Here is a 24,900-nt window from a genome sequence, read left to right as displayed (position 1 = left end):
ATATTTGGAATAAGCAGAAACTAGAGACAAAAGAACAGAGATCAATTGCTTTACAGAAAGTCATGCATTGGAGGAATAGTTCACCCAAAAATTAAAATTATGTTATCATAAAATGTTAGTAAACCATATATTATTATATATACTCTTATAATATAAGTACTACTCTTTCTTGATTTTCTACAGAACTGCATGTAACACAATGCTCTGTAAGAAAAGAGAGGAGGATGAGGATGTTTGCACACATAAAGCAGCATCTTCAGAACCCAGCTGTGTGTCTATGAAGAGTGACAGATCCATGAAGAACTCTCCTGATCTCAGTGATGGAGCACTGACCTCTGACCCTGAGTGAGTATGAGCAACATGATAAACAAGGATGTTGACCACATGATGTCAAAGCGAACAATTTCTTGATGTTTCTTTTTTAATTATTCCTTAAGTATTTCTAGAGTATACAGTGATACCAGTAACCGGTAAGACCCTCGACCCCACTTGATTTTGACCCAGGGAGCAAATCTCACATGTACTCATATGTACACTTCAGGCAGCTCCATAGACCACAATGCAACACAATTGTGAAGTCACAGAAGATCTTGCTTAATTTACTCTCACCAACACAACTCTAGTGTATGACATATTAGTTATTTTGAGATTTAATCATGTAGTAATTGTAGCTACATTAAGATAACTGTTTTTTAATATTTAATTGTATTAACATCAGTTTTGTTTGTGTAATTGTTTAAAGGGATAGTTCACACAAAAATGAAAATGATCCCATGATTTACTCACCCTCAAGCCATCGTATATGACTATCCTCTTTTAGACCTACACAATTGGTGATATATTTAAAAATGTCCTTAGTCCTCTAAGGTTTATAATGGTTGTGAATGGGGGGCCATGTTTTAAAACAAACAAACAAAAAAAAAATGCATCCATCCATAATCAAAGTCATCCATATGGCTCCAGAGGGTTAATAAAGGCCTTTTAGAGTGTAGGGATGTGTTTTTGTAAGAAAGATATCCATATTTAAAACTTTATAAATTCAAATTACTAGCTTCTGGGGGACGACTGTACACATACTGCGCAAGTTGATTTGGGCGGAAGAGCAACCTTTGACCACACATAATGACGAATGTGGAGGCGCAGAGGAGAGAGCAAAACAAAACACCAGTCATGAATTAGAAGTCTAAAATGAGAAATTTTAAAGAGAAATATCAGAGGATTTAAATATAAGATAGGAGGAGCTTGAGTTTGTTGCACAGCCCTATTTGTTTGAACCATGAGATATGTCTAAACTTATGCTACTCCTACATCCCACGTCATACATTGCATCACAGATTACTCATTTGGCGCAAATTGAAGTTATTTTAATTTATAAAGTTTTAAATATGCACAGTTTTCTTTAAAAAATCATTCCTTTGCTATAAAAGGCCTTTACTTACCCTTTGGAGCCATATGGATTACTTTGATTATGGATGGGTGCATTATTTTTTGTTTGTTTGTTTTAAAATGTGGCACCCCATTCACAACCATTATAAACCTGGAGGACTAAGGATATTTTAAAATATATCACCGATTGTGTAGAAGATAGTCATATACACCTAGGATGGCTTGAGGGTGAGTAAATCATGGGATAATTTTCATTTTTGGGTGTTCCTAAGGATCCCTTAAGTCAGTGGTCGGCAATAGATTATTTTGATAGCGGCTGGTTATGAAATACATCTTCATCTTGTGGTGCCATCTAATATCACTGTGTCTACACCAGGGCTAAGGTATTCCTTTTAAACAGGTTCTGCTAGTAGTGGGCACTTCCAAGCAATGATGTACATCTGAGTCCATGTTAGCAAGGGAAGGGTGTAAATAATTTAAGTGGAACGTCGGCCAGATTTGAGAAGTGATGTGTACTGTTGTGCAAGGAACATTACCCCATAGCACCACCTAGCGTCCACCCAGCAGTATTATTGGTATAGTCGGTTTGAATGTGGATACCACACTGTTGTGAAGATTATGATATCGTGGCAAGTCTACAGTCCTCCTCTACTCTTCCTTGGTTTCTACAGCACTGACACTAACATGAGTCTCTATGAGAAGAGAAAGGAGGATGTTCACACACATAAAGCAGCATCTCCACAACCCAGTGTGTCTGTGAAAAGTGACAGATCTTTGCCAGTTCCCCCGCTCTCAGTGAAAGAGCAGTGAACCCTGACAATGAATCAGTATAAACAAGACGGAATGTAATACACAAGGATTTTGACTACAGACATGCTTTATACAAAATATAAAGTTGGCAGAGTTCATACTAGCCGGTTTTTCAGTTGAATTTATTTATAATATAGAAAGTTATTCAAGAATCTAAAGGTGTCATTGTACATAAAAAACAGTCATATGTGTGACATCCTCTACCAAAATAGAGGATTGTTTCTAGACAGCTAGTATGATGCTGCCTGAACTGACACTTCTGTGCAATTATTGTGTCATTTCACATTAGAGTTTAGAGTTTGGTGTGCTGGAACATTTAAATGATTTTCTCTATTTTAAAGTTTTTTAATGTTTTTCTGTTCATATCACTGTTACTTCAGAGTGAATAGAGATGACAAGATCAGTTTCGTGATGTACTACCTGACTCACTTTGTCTCCTACGTCTGGACCCTCATGGGGTGGCACAACACAGAAGCAGCCCTACACTCCCCTACACTCACACTGCTGGAGGAGACTGCAGACCTGCAGCATGATTCTTACCAACCAGTAGATGATGTCCTGCATAGAGTCAAAGACCAACACAAAACTAGCATGAAGAACAAGTATAAAAGCTTATCTGAAGAAATAAAACTAGAAGAGAATCAAACCCTCCTGGACAGTATCTACACACAGCTCTACATCATAGAGGGAGAGAGTAAAGTAGTAAATAAAGAACATGATTCACAGATAGAGAAAACAGCCAGAACACAAGACACTCCAATCTACTGCAATGACATCTTTAAACCCTTACATGAACCAGGATCTGAGGAGAAAGACAAAATCAAGACTGTTCTTACTAAAGGCATCGCTGGAATTGGAAAAACTGTCTCTGTGCAAAAATTCATTCTGGACTGGACCGAGGGAAAAGCCAATCAGGATATAGATTTCATGTTTGTGCTTTCATTTCGAGAGCTGAACTTGATTAAAGATCACCACTACAGTCTTCACAGACTTCTGCTGGACTTTCATCCTCAACTTCAAGATCTGGACTCAAAGATTTATGAGGATTGTAAAATTGTGTTAATCCTTGATGGTCTAGATGAAAGCAGAATTACACTGTTTTCAATTTCAGACCGACAAGTTTGTGATATGAATGAGTCTGCATCCGTAGGTGTGTTGATATCAAACCTCATCAAAGGAGAGCTGCTTCCCTCTGCTCTCATCTGGATCACCTCCAGACCAGCAGTAGAAAATCAGATACCCTCAAAATACATCAACCGTGTGACAGAAATTCAGGGATTCAATGAGCCTCAGAAGGAGGAATATTTCAGAAAGAAAATCAGTGATGAGCATCAAGCTAGCAGAATCATCTCACACATTAGAAGATCAAAAAGTCTCCACATCATGTGTCACATACCCGTCTTCTGCTCGATCTCAGCCACTGTGCTACAAAACCTCCTGAAACAAGATGACAGTGCAGAAATCCCTGCAGAAACTCTGACTGAAATGTACATCCACTTCCTGCTTACACAGATCAACATGAGGAATCAGAAGTATGATGAGAGAGATCCAGAGAAACTCCTAAATTCCAGAGATGTGATTGTGAAACTTGCTGAACTAGCTTTCAAACAACTGATGAAGGGAAATGTGATATTCTATGAGGAGGACCTGAGAGAGAGCGGCATAGACGTCAATGATGCCTCAGTGTATTCTGGGATGTTTAAGGAGGAATCTGGGATTCATCAGAGGAAAATCTACTGCTTCATACATCTGAGCTTTCAAGAGTTTCTAGCTGCTTTCTTTGTATTTTACTTGAATGTAGTCAAGACAACAACATCACTGAATTCGTTCTTGGATGGATATAACTGGAACATCTTGGAAAGCAATCTTCTGCAAGAGCTACTAAAAGCGGCAGTTAATAAATCCTTACAGAGTAGAAATGAACATCTGAATCTTTTCCTGCGGTTCATACTAGGCATCTCATTGGAGTCCAATCAGAGACTCTTACAGGATCTACTGACACACACAGTGAACAGCTCAAAGACCATCAAAATAGTCACACAACACATTAAAGACAAAATCAATGGTGATCTCTCAGCTGACAGATGCATCAGTTTGTTACTCTTTCTACTGGAAATGAAGGATCAGACTCTGTACAGAGAGATTCAGGAGTTTGTGAAATCAGAGAATCACAAACTTTCTCCTTCTCACTGCTCAACATTAGCCTACATGCTTCAGATATCAGAGGTACTGGATGAGTTTGATCTGAAGAAATACAACACATCAGATGAGGGTAGAAAGAGACTGATACCAGCTGTGCTGAACTGCAGAAAAGCTCTGTGAGTATTCATTTATGTGACTGTGTGCAGTCATTTGTTAATATATTCATCCTTATTAATGGCATCCTTCACAAAACCAACAACATTAGATCAAGCTTATTTTGCACCCTTTTGGACTGATTAAGTTTGAGTTGTGCAAGTCAGTTTGTTTCATAGTACATCAATCTCTTTTATGTTAAAAGAAATGCTTATCCAATAATGTTATTTAGTAATCATGTAATCAGGCAGAAAAAAAACAGCAACAACTTCCCAAAAAAGATTTTAAAAATAATAATAATTAAAATCCATGTCTGTAATCCAGAAAACTTGAATAGTGTGATGGCAGCAAAAGACAGAACCTATGTTAAACTGGGAAGATGAATGATCAGGGCTAGTAATGTATTGCATTATGTTCAAGAACAATGACTAAATTAAAATTATATGTGCTGATCTGTTATTTCATTTATACAATTTACTGCACTATTTTGTAGAATCAGAATTTGCAATATAAATCATAGGGTGTTTGTCATGTGATTTCAGCAATTCCTGCTGAAAAATACAGCATAAACCAGCATGGATTCCATGCTGGTCCAGGCTGGTTTATGCTGGTATAGTGCTGGTCTAGCTGGTTCACCAGCATGGACCTGCAGGGTTGAGTGTGAGTTGGCCAGCTGTCTATATGCAAGCAATGTTTTGTGGACAAGCATTGTTTTTGCTTGCATATTTCTAAGCTATCTTGCACTTATAAGGCTTTTGTTACCTTGAGTTGGGATTTTTGAGACAAACAAGTATTGCTATATCAAGATGACAAGATAATTAAGTTGTGATCATGATAGAAATATTGTAACCTGATTTTATTGAACCATATTTCATCCTGTGTTATAGACTTGCTGACTGTAATCTCACTGATCAGTGCTGTGAAAGTTTGTCTTCATGTCTAAAATCTTCAAATTCCTCACTGAGAGAGCTCGACCTGAGTCACAATGACCTGGAGGATCCAGGTGTGAAGCTTCTGTTTGATGGACTGAAGAGTTCACACTGTCAACTCAACATTCTGAGGTTTGCGGTTACTTTTTCATGTTGAACAGTTCTTTAAGTGGAATATAATACAGTAAAAATATAGTACAGACAGTAAAATATACATTTACACTGTATGATCATGCTTTGGTTCACAATTAAGAAAATAATAATGAAGTTTCTACCACTTTTATCAAACATTCTATAAAAATACATTAATGTAGTAGACCAGGGGTGCCCATACTTTTTTGCGTGATGATCTACTTTTAAAATTATTAACTCAATGAGATCTACCAACCAAAAAAAAAAAAAAAAAAAAACAGTTTAATAAAAATAAATAAATACATTTTAAATGCTTGTTGCTACTGCTGCATGTATCTTTACATGGAATTCAGGAGAAAAATGTTCATTGTTGATATTCAATTTTAAAACTAAACTCAAAAACATACAGCACAACAGATTACAATAGCCAGGGCATTTAACTTTTTTTGATGACTGAATAGAATCAAACAGTTTGCATAATATTTGTCGACAAAACACAGCTGCCAATGTCTAAACTGGTGTCAATCACAGCTGATGGAGCACCTGCGATAGTCGGCCATTCAAACAGATTCACAAGTAGGAGGATGCTTTTCCCCGACTTCCTTAATTATCATTGTATTATACACACCAACAAGCTCTATGGGCGAAAATGCTGAACATGAAAAAGATCATGGATGTGTCCATGAAAATCATCTGCTCAATACGTGCACGCTCACTTCAGGGATGGCTGTTTCGTGCGTAATTGGAGAAAGCTGACTTCACGCTCTGTTCTCCGAACTCTGAACAAAGAGCTTAGAACCCAAGAGGCGATATTTTTTGGGTAACAGCCACTAGATGGTGCTCCAGTAGCGCGGACACCATTATGGGCTGAAAATACTAAATGGACCATAGAATTCTTCACATATTACAGACCCAAAATCGGCAAATTTCACAAATCAGAAGCGCAATAGAACAGTTTTTTAAATTAAGTCACCAGTAAATTGTATGGCTCCCACAGTAAATGTTGGATTGTCTTATATATGTTTTATTTTACCAGTTGTGGAATCCAACCATTCAACCATCTGAGGTAACGTAGTTAGCCTACTTTATTGAGTATTTCCATTTTATGCAACTTTACACATTCATTAATAGTAAATGAATAATTAATAAATTTAAGATCATAATGTTTGCAGCAAACAATACAATTTAGACCTAGTGGAGTAATAGTAATAATATATCACTAGGTCTGAAGTGAAATAGGCTATATTGTACGTTTTAATGGATCACGCTACAAACAAAATGATGTTAAAATACATGATGCATTGCTGTGTTCGTTATTCCATAATTCCCACTTTTGGACACTTTTGCTTCAATGGACATTAGACAACACTGCAAAATCAAACTGTTATTCATATTTTCATTGTCCAACATTCCCAATTTTTCTGATGCATGTCCTTAATTTAATTTCGTATGTTGGTAATAATTCAGTGTTTATTATCCTTTTAAAGAATTTTAAAACTCTTTAAAAGTTTTGTGAAAAAAGTGGAAGTGTGTAAAATAAACTGTAAAAAGGATTTGATGATCACTAGTGATAGTATTTTATTCTGTGTTGTCATCATTCAGATTGGATTTCAGCTTTAATGTATGTTTTTTTGAACAAAGCAGCTTATATTGCTATAGAAACTAGTGGACTGCCGACTCGCTTTCACCCCAAAATGGTGGAAACGCAGGGATGCTGCTGGGTGCCGGTGTTGCAATAGAACTTTCTATTAAGTGTCGCTTCTTGTTAGTGTATATTCTTTGTTCCGAAGCTCTTGGAAGGCGCAACTCGCGCAAAGCAGTCTAGTTGTCATGGCAACTGAATAAACAAAAATCTCGCCTGATCAAAATTTATTAGTCAAATGCAAGTCAGACAGAAACTAAAAGGAGAAGGACATTGTTATATTTCTTTTTATTAAAAAATTTAACAAAAGCATTTATTAAAATTGTGTGTGATCTACCAGCATTGTCTTTGCAATCGACTGGTAGATCGCGATCGACCTATTGGGCACCCCTGTAGTAGACAGTAACATCTACTGAGTGTAAATTTAAGTAGGACATATTCTGGGTCTTTATGATAAACATTTTGTAAGCTTTATATTGTAATTGTTGAACACAGAACACTTTTGGCAGAGTTGCATTATTTAGCCTGAGGGTGGTGCTCTAATTTTTTTTGACAACACACGAAACATGCATAGAAAGCTATCTTAGAATTGCCTTAATGTAATTTTTATTGCCTCTGAATGTTGTTTTAAAATATTTCAAGTTGAGGAACAATTCCAGAGAGTAAAATAAAGTTATGTCTATTCTCAAACATGAAACAAACACAATAGAACTATATATTCACATGAACGTGTTTAAATTAAAGGTAATTAAGTTGTGATCATGATAGAAATATTGTAACCCGATTTTATTGAACCATATTTCATCCTGTGTTATAGACTTGCTGACTGTAATCTCACTGATCAGTGCTGTGAAAGTTTGTCTTCATGTCTACAATCATCAAACTCCTCACTGAGAGAACTGGACCTGAGTCACAATGACCTGTGGGATTCAGGAGTTAAGCTGCTCTCTCTTGGAATAAAGAGTCCACACTGTCAACTCAACATATTGAAGTAAGAAAAACAGACAAAGATTCGCTTGGTTATGAACCTAAAGATGCCCTCTGCTCTGCTCCCAATCTCTTGGGTCTTTACAATGTATCAGCAGACCCCAGTGTTTTTTAAAGGAGACTTATCAGGGCTCCAGACTACGCCTAAAACGTTTGCATTTGCGACTAAAATATATATATATATATATATATATATATATATATATATATATAATTTGCGAGTGATATTTTTGCTGAGGTCGCCACTGGCGACCATACAAATTCACGTTATTTGCGTGTTCCGTGACCAGTAGCCTATCGCATCATTTGCTGTGTTGATGTAATTAAATGAGATGCTGCGTGTGAATGTTTCACTGAGTTAGAGCGCCGAAAGGTAGGAAAAAATTTCACACACCAAACAGACGCCAAAGAACCAGAGCTGATGAAAGCCAACTGTGTTGTTGTCTCTTGTTGTCTGCATCGGTGCAAAACAGCTACATTTGAACACACCGTTCTGCTCTTGCATAAAGGAGACAACTGCCTATTTCTTTATATAAATTAGTCTATATTCATCATTCAAAAGGGGCTCTACAGACTGCAGATACACACACAATGCAGCACATGCTTACCATTTGAATATAAATCATACTGATCACTTTCATCATTCCACTCCGCTCATGCTCAACAGATAAATTTAAGGTCATTAAAAGTCTTCAGTGCCTTAAACAGTATAACAAGATTATAAACAATCATTTTAAGGTGTCTTATATTTTGTGGATGAAAAAACAAATCGCGATACTCCCTAATGTGATTATTATTAATTTCATAAATGTGAGCGCTGCATGTTTTAAAGTCAAAAGATGATGCTGTTGCACGTTCTTCAGAGCAGCTTGCATTCAATGATTAGTGCACATTTGTCAACCAATTGCTTATGAACTAATGCTGATCGATTATCACAAAGTTTACTTTATATTATTTATATTATATTGTGTTGTAAACGGTTGCAGCAACATACATTTTTAATCCTTATCTGAACTTGAATGAGCAGCAAAAGTAAAGCACAGACATTTCAAAATAAGTGTCCCGCTGTATTTCAAAGTAATCAAAGTCAAGCAGTTTGTATATGAATTGCCTCTGTTTGTTATTTGGTTACACAAACCAAATTTAATATATTCATATATTTATTTCCATATATTTATATTTATTATCATTTGATTCAAAGTAAACTGTTGTAGCTTAAAGGAGGAAGGACTAAGAACATTATTTGACACATATTCATATATAAAGATTTTACTAGCATCAGGGATATCATAGTCAACTAAAACCATTAAAAAAAATTATTGCTTGAAATAAATGTTAATACTAAAATGAAAATCTAGACAAACTAAAAAAAAAAACATGTTTAAAAACAACAAAAAATAAAACTAAAAACAAGACAAACAAAAATTAAAACTTAAAAAATGAAAGCAGAAAATGTAAAAATCTAATCGGATTCAAAATATTAACAAAAACTATAATAGTATTAAGTGAAAATAGTGACATTAATTTCCCAGAAAAGTAACAAGATGAAAATGCTGAAACTGTAAAGGGGACATATATAAATACAACAGGATGACTAAAAGTAAGTTATAACCGCTGTCAGCAGTTATACGTATCTGAAATACAGGAGGGGCCCACCAACTATTAACGTAACACTGCTAAAAATATGTATTAATCTATTTCCCAGTGTATTGTCACAAACACCAAAGAGAGGACTTATATTTCTACACCTTTATATAAATTGAATATCTTAGGTAAACCAAAAAAATAAACAAATAGAACAATGCAAGTACATGAAAATGAGAATGAACTGAAATAAAACCAGTACAGTAAAGGAAATGAATGGCAATGACGATGGAAATGAAAAGATGTTATGTGGTTATGAGCGCAAGCACATGTAGAGTTTTCTCTCTTTCTTCTTTCAAATGTAGCTGTATACATTATTACTATTCAAAGCAAAGGACATACAATGATATTCGGGTTAAAGATGCCAAAAATATATATATATATATATATATATATATATATATATATATATAAAGAGATAATTTGCAAAAACAGATAACAGTTTTTATTCATTCTCACAAATCATGTTTTTTTTTTATTGTGCATTCCAAGTTATATCAATCAAACTGCAGTTGGGTTGTTTTGGTTAAGTAATAATTACTCCAAAAAATACAGGTAACTTACAAAATTAAAGTTAATTGTTTTTTATATACAGTGGTGTGAAAAAGTGCTTGCCCCCTTCCTGATTTTTTATTTTTTTTTTGCATGTTTGTCACACTCTAATGTTTCAGATCATCAAACAAATTTAAATATGAATCAAAGACAACACAAGTTAACACAACATGCAGTTTTTAAATGAAGGTTTTTATTATGAAGAGAAAACAAAATCCAAACCTACATGGCCCTGTGTGAAAACTTAATCGGTTACTAACGTAACCTCGGAGAGAGGAGGTCCTGTCTCAGAGGAATCGGCCAGGGGGCTTTCGTGGAAAGTCTGAATAGCTCCGAGGTCCAAACTTGGCACCTCCAGAGCGGGGCCACTAACAGAACTCTGTGTCTGTGTTCCCTGACACGCCTGATCACCTGGGGGATCAGAGCGACCGGGGGAAAAGCGTAGAGAAGGGTGTTGGGCCAGGAGTGGGCCAGCGCATCTTCCTTCTTCGAAAAATAAATTGGGCAATGAGAGCTGTCTTGAGAGGCGAAGAGGTCTACCTCTGCCTTCCCGAATAACTCCCAAATGGTGTGAACTGTCTGGGGATGGAGCGTCCACCCGTCTGAGGGGACGTTGCTCCGGGACAGCATGTTTGCTCCCAGGTTGTTCTTTCCGGGAATGTGGGTCGCTCTGAGCGACCGAACCCGTGAAGAAGCCCATTCTAGCAGCCGTTTCGCCAGGGCGCATAGGCGGCTGGACGAAAGACCTCCTTGCCGGTTGATATATGACACCACTGTCATGCTGTCCGATTGGACTAAGACGTGGCGATCCGTCAAATGAGCCTGAAAGGCCTGTAGGGCTCGAATCACTGCCAGCATCTCGAGGCAGTTGATGTGCAGATGGCTTTCCTCGTGTGACCACGAGCTGAAGGCCGGACTGCCCTCGCACAGAGCGCCCCAACCCAGGTTGGACGCATCCGTGGATAGCACCGTCCTCCGTGACACCGCCTGTAGGGGTACTCCAAGACTGAACCAAGAGGGGTTCGTCCAGGGCCTCAGGGCTGCTACGCAGGCCTGATTGACCTTGAGGCGCAAGCGGCCGTGCCGCCATGCTTGAGGAGGGACCCCCGAAATTTCAGCCAGTACTGAAGAGGCCACATTAGTAGCAGGCCTAGCTGCAGCACCGGGGAGGCGGTAGCCATCAGCCCTAGCAACCTCTGGAACAGCTTCAGAGGGAGGTGAGCTTTGTTCTTGACGGAGGCCGCGAGCTGCTGAATGGTCAGAGCGCGCTCTGACGAGACTACTGCCGTCATACTGACAGAGTCGAGAACTGCACCCAGGAACGAGATACGTTGAGTGGGAAGCAGCGAGCTCTTGGCTGAATTGACCCTGAGACCCAGACACTGCAGGTGGCTGAGAAGCACGGATCTGTGGTGCTCCAACTCCGACCGCGAGCTGGCTAGGATGAGCCAGTCGTCGAGATAGTTCAGAACGCGTATACCCATCTGTCTGAGAGGGGAGAGTGCAGCGTTCATGCACTTCGTGAAAGTGCGAGGAGCTAGGGACAACCCGAAGGGAAGGACCGTATACTGGTAAGCCACACCTTCGAACGCAAATCTCAAGAATCGCCTGTGCTTGGGGGCTATCTGGATATGAAAGTAAGCATCTTTCAGGTCCAGCGAGCAGAACCAGTCCCCGTGACATACTTGTGCGAGGATCTGTTTCAGCGTTAGCACTTTGAACTTTCGCTTCATGAGGGAAAGGTTCAGAAGTCTGAGGTCCAGAATTGGTTTGAGACTGCCGTCTTTCTTTGGAACCAGGAAGTAACGGCTGTAGAAGCCCGACTCGCTCTGCGAAGGGGGCACTAATTCTATAGCGCCTTTTCTCAGAAGAGTTAAAACCTCGGCCCGGAGGACATGAGCGTCGTCCGGTTGTACCGTAGTTTGAATCACCCCGCCAAAGCGCGGGGGCCATCTGGCAAACTGGAGCGAGTAGCCTAGGCTTATGGTTCTCAGAATCCAACTTGATACACCGGGGATGGCTCACCAAGCCTCGACCCGGGCAGCAAGGGGTAGAATGACATCTGATGGCGACCCGCTTAGAAGGGGGTCGCACACCGGTATGGTAGGAAGAAGAAATAATCTCTTTTGAGGAGTGTGTAAAAATTGGGTCGCCGTGATAACGGCGGTTGTTGAGGACGCAGCAAGTGTGGGCCCTGTTACTGCAGGTTGCATTTGTCCCACGCCCAGAGATAAACGAGGCGGAGGGGAGCATGTGCGAGCGAGCTTTCGGGGTGGTCCGGCCGTGGCGAGACATGCCCCGATCCTCTTCTTTTCTGGCTGATCAGGACGACTTCTGAGGCGCCGGGTCCAGCACGATCTTGGGCCGGGGTCCCTGGCGTTTCGGGAAGGTCGTGCGCTTAGCAGAGCGCGATCGGTGGCGGTGCTCTTTGGGCGGCGCAGCCTGAGAGGCAGAAGGGGCTGGTTTCGTCTGCTGAGCCGGCGCAGGCCTGGGGCGGCTAGGAGCAGATGCTGAGCTTGAACGTTTGGGCAGGAAATGTCTCATCGCTTGAGAAGACTTCTGTGCTGCCGTGAAACGCTCTGTAAACCCTTCCACTGCCGGTCCAAAGAGTCCTGACGGGGAAACAGGCGCATCGAGGAAGGCCGTCTTGTCCTGATCTTTGATTTCCATCAGGTTAAGCCATAAATGGCGCTCTAGCACCACCAGGCTGGCCATTGATCTGCCAATGGCTTGGGCCGCTGCCTTTGTGGCCCGCAGGGCTAAATCAGTCGCGCTGCGGAGATCCCTGAAGGCGGTCTCTTCAGTGCCAGACTCGTCCATGGCGCGGAGAAGTTTGGCCTGGAAGACCTGGAAGATGGCCATAGAATGGAGCGCTGAGGCGGCTTGGCCAGCGGAGGCGTACGCTCTTCCTGCAAGGGCAGAAGTGGTCCTGCAGGGTTTAGACGGAAGGGAACGCTTCGTCTTCCAGCCCACGGCCGCGGGCGGACAGAGGTGAGCGGCCACTGCTTCGTCCAGGGGCGGCAGGTGTTCGTAGCCCTTCTCCTCCGAACCATCAACTGAGGTGAGGACTGAGCGGTGAGAAGTGTGCAGGCGGGCTGAATAGGGGGAGCGCCATGACTTCGCCAGCTCATGATGAACCTCAGGAAAGAACGGGGCCGAGCGTTGCTGAGGAGCTTGACGGTGGCCTGGGAGGAACCACTCGTCCAGGCGGCTTCGTGACGGCTCCTCTGGTGGAGCCCAGTCGAGGTCCAATTCCTCCACGGCTTTAGATAGGACGCGGAAAAGTTCAGCGTCCATACCCGCGCCGCGATCAATGGGCTCCAGGGGAGGCAGGGGGGCGGGGTCGTCGGACTCGCCCAGCCAGTGCTCCGGTTCAGAGGCTGCCAGAGACACGGAGTCATCGAGCTGCTCTTCGTCGGATCCGCCGAAGGAAACAAGGTCGCTTGCATCTGCCGAGGGACGTTGTTCAGGGCGGGAGAACAGTACAGGGGACTGTTCTCTGCTGGGAGAAGGCGATGTACGCGGGCAGTGGGCCGACGTGAGCTTGCTCAGCTCAGCGCGCTGGGCCGGTCTTCCCCGCTGTCTCTTCCTAGCTGGCTCGCGGGAGGAAGGAGAGAGGAGGGCGCGATCGGCGGGGTCACTTCCCTTGAAGAAAGAAGCCCGTGAGCGCAGCGATGCCAGGCTCATAGACTCGCAGTGCGAGCAAGAGCCTCCAGCAAGCGCGTCATCTGCGTGGGACTTGCCCAGACATCCGACGCACTCGCCGTGGCCGTCTGCATCAAGCAGAGGGGCTCTGCACGTAGTGCAGTGGTGAGGCATTGAAAAATGCCGGGGCGCCGTGAAAACGGCGATTGTGGTGCTCTTAAACGGCGAGGGCCGTAAGCTGTGAAAACCGCTGTGGAAAGTGCTCTTAATGCGGTGTGAGAACCGCGGAAAAATGCTCTATTAGATGCGCCGGATGGCGGCAGGAGACGCGCTGAGTCCGGGCCGGAAACAGGAAGCGGGAGGCGGCGGCTCGTTGACGGCGCGAAGGCGGCAGTCGGCGAGGGCGAAGGCGCAGGCGAATCCGGCGACTCAGCTGGGTCCGCTGCAGGGCCTCTTCGACGGCGGCAGAGCTTCTTCCAAGGCGGCGAGCTTCTTTCCAGGCGAGCAGGCTTCTGCGAGGATCAGCGAGGAGAAGACGAGTCGTCGCTGAAGGAGAAAGGACTGAGTTGCCTATGGCGCAATGCTCACTTATATAGGGCCTTTCCCCGCTCATTTCGGCGTGAAAGTTCGCGCGCTTTGTCGCCATAGGCTGCGCAGCAAAGCCGCGCCGTCATTGGTTCAACGACTTACAATGAGTGAACCAATAACGATGCAGCTGCACTGCGTTATTGAAAAGGCTTCAGTAGCGGGGAAAAAGGGAGACTTTTCCCCCATACGCAGTACGAGTGAAGTATCGAAAGGGAACGTGCTTGCCCCCCGCTGTTAAAACATAACTTAACTGTGGTTTATCACACCTGAGTTCAGTTTCTCTAGCCACGCCCAGGCCTGATTACTGCCACACCTGTTCGCAATCAAGAAATCACTTAAATAGGACCTGCCTGACAAAGTGAAGTAGACCAAAAGATCCTCAAAAGCTACACATCATGTTGAGATCCAAAGAAATTCAGGAACAAATGAGAAAGAAAGTAATTGAGATCTATCAGTCTGGAAAAGGTTATAAAGCCATTTCTAAAGCTTTGGGACTCCAGCGAACCACAGTGAGAGCCATTATCCACAAATGGAGAAAACATGGAACAGTGGTGAACCTTCCCAGGAGGGGCCGGCTGACCAAAATTACCCCAAGAGAGCAGCGACGACTCATCCAAGAGGTCACAAAAGACCCCACAACAACATCCAAAGAAGTGCAGGCCTCACTTGCCTCAGTTAAGGTCAGTGTTCATGACTCCACCATAAGAAAGAGACTGGGCAAAAATGGCATGCATGCCAGAGTTCCAAGACGAAAACCGCTGCTGAGCAAAAAGAACACAAAGGCTCGTCTCAGTTTTGCCAGAAAACATCTTGATGATCCCCAAGACTTTTGGGAAAATATTCTGTGGACTGACGAGACAAAAGCTGAACTTTTTGGAAGGTGTGTGTCCCATTGTGTCTGGAGTAAAAGTAACACAGCATTTCAGAAAAAGAACATCATACCAACAGTAAAATATGGTGGTGGTAGTGTGATGGTCTGTGGCTATTTTGCTGCTTCAGGACCTGGAAGACTTGCTGTGATAAACGGAACCATGAATTCTGCTGTCTACCAAAAAATCCTGAAGGTCAATGTCCGGCCATCTGTTCTTGACCTCAAGCTGAAGTGAACTTGGGTTCTGCAGCAGGACAATGATCCAAAACACACCAGCAAGTCCACCTCTGAATGGCTGAAAAAACAAACAAAACGAAGACTTTGGAGTGGCCTAGTCAAAGTCCTGACCTCAATCCTATTGAGATGCTTTGGCATGACCTTAAAAAGGAGGTTCATGCCCGAAAACCCTCCAATGTGGCTGAATTACAACAATTCTGCAAAGATGAGTGGGCCAAAATTCCTCCACAGTGCTATAACAGACTTATTGCAAGTTATCGCAAAAGCTTGATTGCAGTTGTTGCTGCTAAGGGTGGCCCAACCAGTTTAGGGGGCAAACTGGCCCAACCGGTTTAGGGGGCAAGCACTTTTTCACACAGGACCATGTGGGTTTGGATTTTGTTTTCCCTTCATAATAAAAACCTTGATTTAAAAACTGCATGTTGTGTTTACTTGTGTTATCTTTGATGATCTGAAACATTAAAGTGTGACAAACATGCAAATAAATAAATAAATCAGGAAGGGGGCAAGCACTTTTTTACACCACTGTATATTAAAAGTTTGTTTTTTAGCAATAGCAGATAACTCCAAATTTTATGTTTCAGAGTTAGACCCAACTAAGTAATTGCTTTGTAATTGCATTTAAAACACACTCAAACACACATGAGCAGACAAACACTAACAGATCGGCACACACACACAAACGCAAAAGGACAACCAAGAGTTCAGCATGAACGACGTGTATGGTGTACAAGTATGAGGGGCCGTAATTATTGAAAGCCTCTTACAAAAACTAGTGAAACGAAAAACATTAATCAACCGTAGTGAAATTAATATATATGTATAACTGAAAAGCCTCTTACAAACACTAGTGAAATGAAAAACTGATCAACATTAATGAAATTCATTCATACACATTACTGAAAAAGCCTCTTACAAACACTAGTGAAAACATTGATCAACCTTGGTGAAATTCATTCATACACATTACTGAACTGAGAAAAGATTTCAGTAGATGTTGAGAGCTAATTTCATTTGAAAAGGAAGCTGTGGCCACACTTCTGTTTAATTTTCCACGTGTCTCACAAACTCTTTTAGGCAATGGCGGGTAGTCGTAACAGTGGTATGTGAAGCCATTCACACTGAAAGTGGGGTGAAACAGCGCGCTGTTCATAGCTCGCGCCACTTTGTCCGTTCGGTGGTGACCACTACGCACTATTAGTTACGTTTTCCCTGCGATGTTGAGCCGACGACATGTCAGCGCGGCGAGAGCTCTGTAACAGCACGCTGTTTCGTCCCACTTTCAGTGTGTATGGGATGTCAGTTGTATTGGAAGTCATTCACACAGAAAGTGGAATGAAACAGCAGAACTTGCGCTAGTAAACATGTTTTCCGATGACATCAGCACAGCGAGCTATTTATAGTTAGTAAAGTAGTTGTTAGGTTTAGGTATTGGGTAGGATTATGAATGTAGAATAAGGTCATGCAGAATAAGGTATTAATATGTGCTTAATAAGTACTAATAAATAGGCAATATTCTATTAATATTCATACTAATTGTTACAACCACCAGTTCCTGCACTACACTTCCCAGCATCCCCTCTGCCCTGCACCTGCACGTCATCATCATCATCACACGCACCTGAGGACAATCATCATCATTAGCACTCATTGGGACTTGTATATATTCACTCACCCTTCACTGTTTGTCGGTTATACGTTGTATGTTAGTGTGTGTTACTCTCCTGTGTTCCCTGTATGCTATTTTGGATTACCTAGTAAAGTTAGACTTTGATCCTATTCTCCTTGTCGTGCGTATTCCTACGCACTAGAAACGTAACACTAATAAGCAACTAGTTAAAAGACCCTAAAATAAAGTGTTCCCGTGTTTTTTTTTTTTTTTTTTTGGGCCTTATATGTATGTCTTTCCTATGGCCTGTCCTGTTAAAGGATTTGGTTACCTTTCCTTTGTTTCAGCCTCAGAAGTCACACCCACGGACCATTGGCTAAACGTCTGATGCATATGGCACACTTAACTGGAAACACTTTTCAAAGTCATCATCTGTGGTGCATTTCCCAAAAGCATCGTTAGCCAACTAACATCGCAAGTTCCGTTGTTACTTACATAGTTCAACGATTTGGTGTTTCCCGAAACCATAGTTCAAACGAACATTCACAAACTGCATCGCAAACTTGTGTGGTTGGAACGACAGCTCTCGAGCTGTGGTTAGAAGCATAGTTTCCTGTTTTTATGACATGTGGACTTAATAAATCCTTATCTTGAGCAAAATAAGCAAGCTGACATTAAGTACAATGTATATCTTTTATTTCGAATATATACAAATGTAATTTATACATTTTGTTTGTCAAGAGATTTAAAGCACTGTTTTTGACAAGTGCGCATGTGCGTACATGCTCTAGTACGTCAGAACAAGCATTTGATTTAATCTGGAATTAAAGCAAAATAACTCCGGAAAATGAGAATTAGTCCTCTAATGCCATGTCTGTAATTTATAGCAGAAATTCTAGCATTAATTCATAATAATCTCAAACGGATTCATTTAAAGAAGTTATTACTCTAGTTATTACCTGCATAACGTCATTCACCAATGTGGCTGAACGACAAGTTTGCGACAATACTGTTTAGGGAAACAGTCGTGACTAGCTAGTTGATTTGTTGAATGATGCATCGTACTATGGTAGTTCAGCAGCGAGTTACATCGTTGTTCGGGAAACGCACCCCTGGTTGACTGAATTCTACAGGATGTCCAGGAGATGTGTGTCACATTCTTTAATGGTCCACCTGGAAACAAATGTTGTGATGCCAAACCCCTCGTGGAAGAAGAAAAAGATGTTATGTTTACAAGTGTGACAATGAGCCCTTTCCAGGATTAACTAAACACTGAATTTTCAAAAGTATGTGACGTTCGCGGCTCCATTGTTGCAGTAAACTTGCCCAACATTTTTGAATGATTAATTTATTAGCTGCTCGTTCTGTTATTGTAGGGACATAGACTTTACATTTTCACATCCCTAAACATGACGCGAGCAAAACGAACTGTGATTGGTTGCATTACATGGCAGTCAACTGTCCTCTTGGGCAGACCTTGGCCAATGAAAGCTGCGATAGAACCCAGACCTTCTGCCGTCAGTCTGAAGGTCTGGCTATGTGAGACTACCTTCCCCCCACATTTTTTTATGTTGTAAATAGTCTTATCTCGCTGGTGCTCCTTTGCTGCAATAGTTACCCGTAGCCTGTTCTGCCCTTTTGGGGGTTGTCAAAAAATAACTTGGCACTTCTTGGGAGAGAGGATTTGCTCAATTATTCATTAAATATAATAAATAATTGTGTGTCTGATTGGTCCAACCGCTACAATAGTGTTATCAAAATGCAGTGTCATCAGTTTGCCTAAAAGTTTACAAAGCGTTTAATGTTTCACACACCATTTTATGCGTGGTAGGGAGCTGGTGTAAATTGTTTCATACCAGCTAGCATTTTAAAAATACGAACACTTTCATGAATCCGAAAATTTACGTCAGAATGGCTTTACGAACGGTTTACACACACACACACAAAAATCTTTCTGCTCGTGTTTCATGAATGAGGCCCACTGTGTGTAAATCAGTTTAAGATGATCTCAAATTTTTATAGAGCAACAAAGACCAGCCAATATCTTTTCATAGGTAACAAATGAGTTAACTATACAAAATCCTCAATTTACATGAGCAAAAATAACATCTGGAGTTGATATATTTCTGTACACTGAAATGTATGCCCAAAATGACAGCAAGTAATATAAAAAAAATATATATAATAATAATAATAATAATCTAAAAATAGAAATAAGAATAGCATTTCTGTTTTTTCCCAATATCCATGATACAAACAAAACATTGCCAAATTTTCATCTGCTAAAATCATTTCCAGGTCACTAAAATTGATGTAAATGTATTTGCATGTTGAGGGTGTGTACTTGATCAGTTATAATGCCACAGATCATGTTATCTTGAATGTGTGTGTGTGTGTGTGTGTTTGTGTTTGTAGATTATCTCGCTGTATGGTCACAGAAGAAGGCTGTTGGTATCTGGCTTCAGCTCTGAGTTCAAACCCCTCACACCTGAGAGAGCTGGATCTGAGCTACAATCATCCAGGAGAATCATTAGTCAACCTGCTCTCTGATCCAAACTACAGACTGGATAAACTCAAGTATGTTCAACACTAACAAGTCACTGAAAACTCATATGTACATAGATTCCTGCATAAAGCACATACATACACATACATATTGCACAGAAAAATCAAAATAAGGATGTATTTTGATCTCTGTAACTGAAGATGATCTTGATTCAGCTTAACAGCTGCTTGTTACTCATAACAGAGGCATCTGAGAAACAGGCTCAAGTCTCTCATACTAAAACATCAGTTCAAAGCTTGTTGCTGCTCTAAAAAGCACATTTTGATTGCTGTCAGAGACATGAAGCAAAAAGATTCAGACTCAGAGATTACATTTTTTTAACTAGTTCACCTGGCAACTTTGCTACACTAATAAAAAAGTACCACAATATATGAAATTCATACATACGGGAAAGTATTCAGACCCCCTTAAATTTTTCAATCTTTGTTATATTGCAGCCATTTGCTAAAATCATTTAAGTTCATTTTTTTTCCTCATTAATGTACACACAGCACCCCATATTGACAGAAAAACACAAAATTGTTGACATTTTTGCAGATTTATTAAAAAAGAAAAACTGAAATATCACATGGTCCTAAGTATTCAGACCCTTTGCTCAGTATTTAGTAGAAGCACCCTTTTGATCTAATACAGCCATGAGTCTTTTTGGGAAAGATCCAACAAATTTTTCACACCTGGATTTGGGGATCCTCTGCCATTCCTCCTTGCAGATCCTCTCCAGTTCTGTCAGGTTGGATGGTAAACGTTGGTGGACAGCCATTTTAGGTCTCTCCAGAGATGCTCAATTGGGTTTAAGTCAGGGCTCTGGCCGGGCCATTCAAGAACAGTCACGGAGTTGTTGTGAAGCCACTCCTTCATTATTTTAGCTGTGTGCTTAGGGTCATTGTCTTGTTGGAAGGTAAACCTTTGGCTCAGTCTGAGGTCCTGAGCACTCTGGAGAAGGTTTTCGTCCAGGATATCCCTGTACTTGGCCGCATTCATCTTTCCCTCGATTGCAACCAGTCGTCCTGTCCCTGCAGCTGAAAAACACCCCCACAGCATGATGCTGCCATCACCATGCTTCACTGTTGGGACTGTATTGGACAGGTGATGAGCAGTGCTTGGTTTTGAACTTAAATGATTTTTAGCAAATGGCTGCAATATAACAAAGAGTGAAAAATTTAAGGGGGTCTGAATACTTTCCGTACCCACTGTATTTCAACAGACCTAAAGGTTAGTAAATACTGAACTATATCTCCAAACTGGAGAAAACCGGAGTCTCTTCTGATAAACATCCTTTGAGATCCTCTATCTGTCTTCCAGCATTTGATGTAGTTCCTGATTCACAGCCTATATCATTAGATAAGAGCCTCAAGCCTTGAGCTACAGACTAACCTTTATATACACCGATCATTCGCTTTATCCTTTCATTTGAGCAAGTGTTTTAAATTTTAATCAATAACTGATATTCATCTTCTAAATGCAGATATTTCTTGCTGTTCAGCTGATCTGCTTGATTCAGTATCATAAGGTCAAACATTTCTTCTCATTAGGGCCCAAGCGAAAATTCGCGCAGGGCCCTCTTGTTCTTCTAAGGATTATTATTATTTTTTTTTTTTTTTTTTTTTTTATTTTTTTTCCGTCTTCCGGGGCTTTTTGGGGGCCTTAACATGCTCAAAAACTCTTGAAAATTGGCACACACATTGGAATCCGCGGCCATTAGGACGCCGGAGAGGCTGGTACCCGGGCGTGGCAGGGGGCTCGACAGCGCCCCTTGAAAAAAGTCTGAAAATTTGGTCCATATATTAAACACGCTTGCACGTATTAGTATGAAACTCAGTACACATATAGACCTCATCGGGCCGAACAACTTTCGTGCTCTAAGTTAAACACCACGCCAACAGGAAGTCAGCTATTAAGGGTTGTTTGAAAAACGCATGCTCTGGAATTTGATATACTCCTCCTAGACGATTAATCCGATCGCCACCAAACTCGGTCAGCATGAAGTCAAGACACTGATGATTAAAAATTGCCAGGGGATTTTTGATATCTCGAACGGTTTGGCCGTGGCGAGGCAACGAATTTATGGCGAGAAAAAGGAAACAGGAAATGTGTTATAACGTCTGCATACATATATTGATCTTTATGAAACTTCACGAGTGTGTTCGTTATAGGAGTCTGATCACATGGATGTGACTATTGTGAGTCAAAGTTATAGCGCCACCAACTGGCAGCAGGAAGTGTATCACTTTTTGAAATGTTTTGAGATCACCCTCTTATTTTTACCTGATTTGCTTCAAACTTCATCAGTGTAATGTCAATACACAGCAGATGTAGACCTATGACAGGATTTTTGATATTTGAAATATTGTTGCCATGGCAACAGGTCAAACTGTAATAATATTCTTGAGTGTTTTTGAGGCTCTTAACATGCTTCAAATTGCATGAAACTCGACACACACATCAATATTGTCAACCAGTAGACATGGACAAAGCCATAGAAATGGGCGTGGTGGAGGGGCTCAGTAGCGCCACCTTTTGACAAAAGTGGGGGGGTTAGTTTTTCCTACAATCACCAAACTCGGTACACATATTGTTCTCATCAAGCCGGACAATTTTCTAATTTACATTCATTAGCTCCGACCAACAGGAAGTCAGCTATTTTGGTTTGAATGTTAATTTTTTGAAAAAACAGGCTATGAATTTTATACTACTGCTCCTACAGGGTTTATCCAATTTACACCAAACTTTTTTTAACTTGTTGCTAACACATTGAAGTTGTTTAATTGCAAACGGATTTTGGATATCTCAAACGGTTTGGCCGTGGCGAGGCAACGAATTTATGGCAAGAAAAGGGAAACAAAGTGTTATAACTTCTGCATACATTAATTGATTTTGATGAAACTTCGGCTTAGTCTTCGTTGTACAAGGCTGATCACATGGATGTGACTATTGTGATTCAAAGTAATAGCGCCACCAACTGGAAGCAGAAAATGTGTCACTTTCAGCATACATTGAGATCACCCTCTTATTTTTACCTGATTTGCTTCAAAATTCATCAGAATAATGTTAAAACTTGGCACATGTAATCCTTTGAAAATGGGCAGGGAGGAGGGGCTCTATAGTGGCACCTTGTAGTGCAGTAAATGTGGAGTGAATTTGACATAGTCCTTTGATGTTTAACCGTTTTAAGTGCCTATTGCCCGCTGTGCACAGTTGCCCTGAAGCCACCGGGGTGGCGGTGCCACCGGGCTTGGGCCCGCCATCGCTGCTCGCAGCTATATTTTATACTTGTATCTTGGGTGATAATACATCTCACCCATATAACTATAAACAGAATGACTCCCTGCCGATTACAATAGATAATATAAAATATAAGCATGAAAAACCATCTATATTCTCTAATATGGCATTATGTTTACATATTATTATGTAAAATGAGTGTGATATCTTTGGTTTTTTATAGTGTGGATCATGGAGGACAGTTCAGGATTACAACAGGACCACAGAAATGTAGGTCACGCACACACAAACCCTGACAGTGGCTGTTTTGTTGTGTTATAAATGTCATAATCTCACTTTTTGTGTTCAGATGCATGTAATCTCACACTGGATTTAAACACAGCAAACACTAGTCTCACCCTGTCTGAGAGGAACAGAAAGATGACGCTTGTGACAGAGAACCAGTCGTATTCTGATCATCCAGAGAGATTTGATGAATGGTGTCAGGTTCTGTGTAAAGAGAGACTGACTGGACGCTGTTATTGGGAGGCTGAATGGAGTGAGAGAGCTGATCTATCAGTGACATATAAAGGAATCAGAAGGAAAGGATGGAGTACTGACAGTTTGTTTGGATACAATGAAAAGTCTTGGAGTCTCAACTGTTTTAAAAACAAATTCATTGCCAGACACAATAATGAGAGAGAAGTTATACCTGCCCCTTCATTCTCTACTTCATTCTCTAACAGAGTAGGAGTGTATCTGGACTGGTCTGCCGGCACTCTGTCCTTCTACAGCGTCTCTGACACACACACACTTACACACTTACACACATACAGAACCACATTCACTGAACCACTCTATGCTGGATTTGGGGTTTATTATAATAGTTCAATATATCTGCAAGATTAAACGGCTTCCTGTGAGAAACAGCTGAGACAAACATGCAGTTGAGAGAACGAAATACACTCAAATGATCTTTTTCTTTAACTCACATGAGTTTTAATGAGAGATGCAGTTTGTGGCTAATTTCTTATTCCTGCTTTTAACATTTATTTCACACTGATTTCACACTGGCAATGTTTACTTTCTCTTAATTATTACTTGATTAAAACATTAAAAGATAGAGAGACAATATTACATAGATGAATTATAAAATAAAATGAAATTATATGGATAAGGTAAAATACATATTTTTTTTAGGCAAGAACACACCTTAATGTGTTTTACTAACAGCCAAGTGTTTTACTAACTTTACTAACTCGCTACACTGTAAGGAAGAAGTGATAATTTGGTGGATGGTTTAAAAATATTCGCTAATCACCTGTAGTGTATTCATAACGGGTGCCTGATGGCACTATGCATCCATTGTCATCTTATCTGAGTGCAAAAGCCTGCTCGGCTCCAGTTTTAAGATACTAAAAATAAAAACATAAAATGATGTACACTTTTTGTGTTTATTCTGGTTGTCAGATTTTAATTATTAATTCAATGGTTATGAACACACATTAAGCATGACAAACAAATTTAATAATATTCGTAGGCCTATAATTACAATATATAAGTCATTAGATGTTCTCTTTTTGCTCTGTCATGTTTAGCACACAGGCTTTTAAAACAACCCAATCTCATGGCAATTCGTACGTATTTTACGAGGTGGCTAATTCGTATGAATTCATACAACCTCACTTGTACAAATTCATAAGTTTTTTGCTACATCGTATGTATTTTACGAGTTGACAAATTCGTATGAATTCATACGAATTACCTACCCCCAAACCCCGCCCCTAAACCTACCCATAACTGGGG

General features: G+C 40.8%; 1 protein-coding gene across 2 annotated transcripts; it reads left to right on the top strand.

The window, feature by feature from the left end:
* The first annotated feature begins 2,584 nt into the window (after positions 1–2,584).
* On the top strand, positions 2,585–24,465 carry LOC125268366 (NACHT, LRR and PYD domains-containing protein 3-like). 2 transcript variants are annotated; one of them, XM_048190505.1, is made up of 6 exons: positions 2,585–4,514; positions 5,379–5,552; positions 8,012–8,185; positions 19,743–19,904; positions 23,339–23,385; positions 23,465–24,465. In XM_048190505.1, the coding sequence occupies exons 1-6, from the start codon at positions 2,608–2,610 to the stop codon at positions 24,001–24,003; spliced, it is 3,003 nt and encodes a 1,000-aa protein (XP_048046462.1). In that variant the 5' UTR covers positions 2,585–2,607; the 3' UTR covers positions 24,004–24,465. The 2 variants fall into 2 exon arrangements, with proteins under 2 accessions (XP_048046462.1, XP_048046460.1); XM_048190503.1 differs by lacking the exon at positions 5,379–5,552.
* The last annotated feature ends 435 nt before the right edge of the window (positions 24,466–24,900 follow it).

Source organism: Megalobrama amblycephala, linkage group LG5 (genome assembly GCF_018812025.1).
Source record: "Megalobrama amblycephala isolate DHTTF-2021 linkage group LG5, ASM1881202v1, whole genome shotgun sequence".
Lineage (NCBI taxonomy): Eukaryota > Metazoa > Chordata > Actinopteri > Cypriniformes > Xenocyprididae > Megalobrama > Megalobrama amblycephala.
This window is presented reverse-complemented; position numbering and strand designations above follow the sequence as displayed.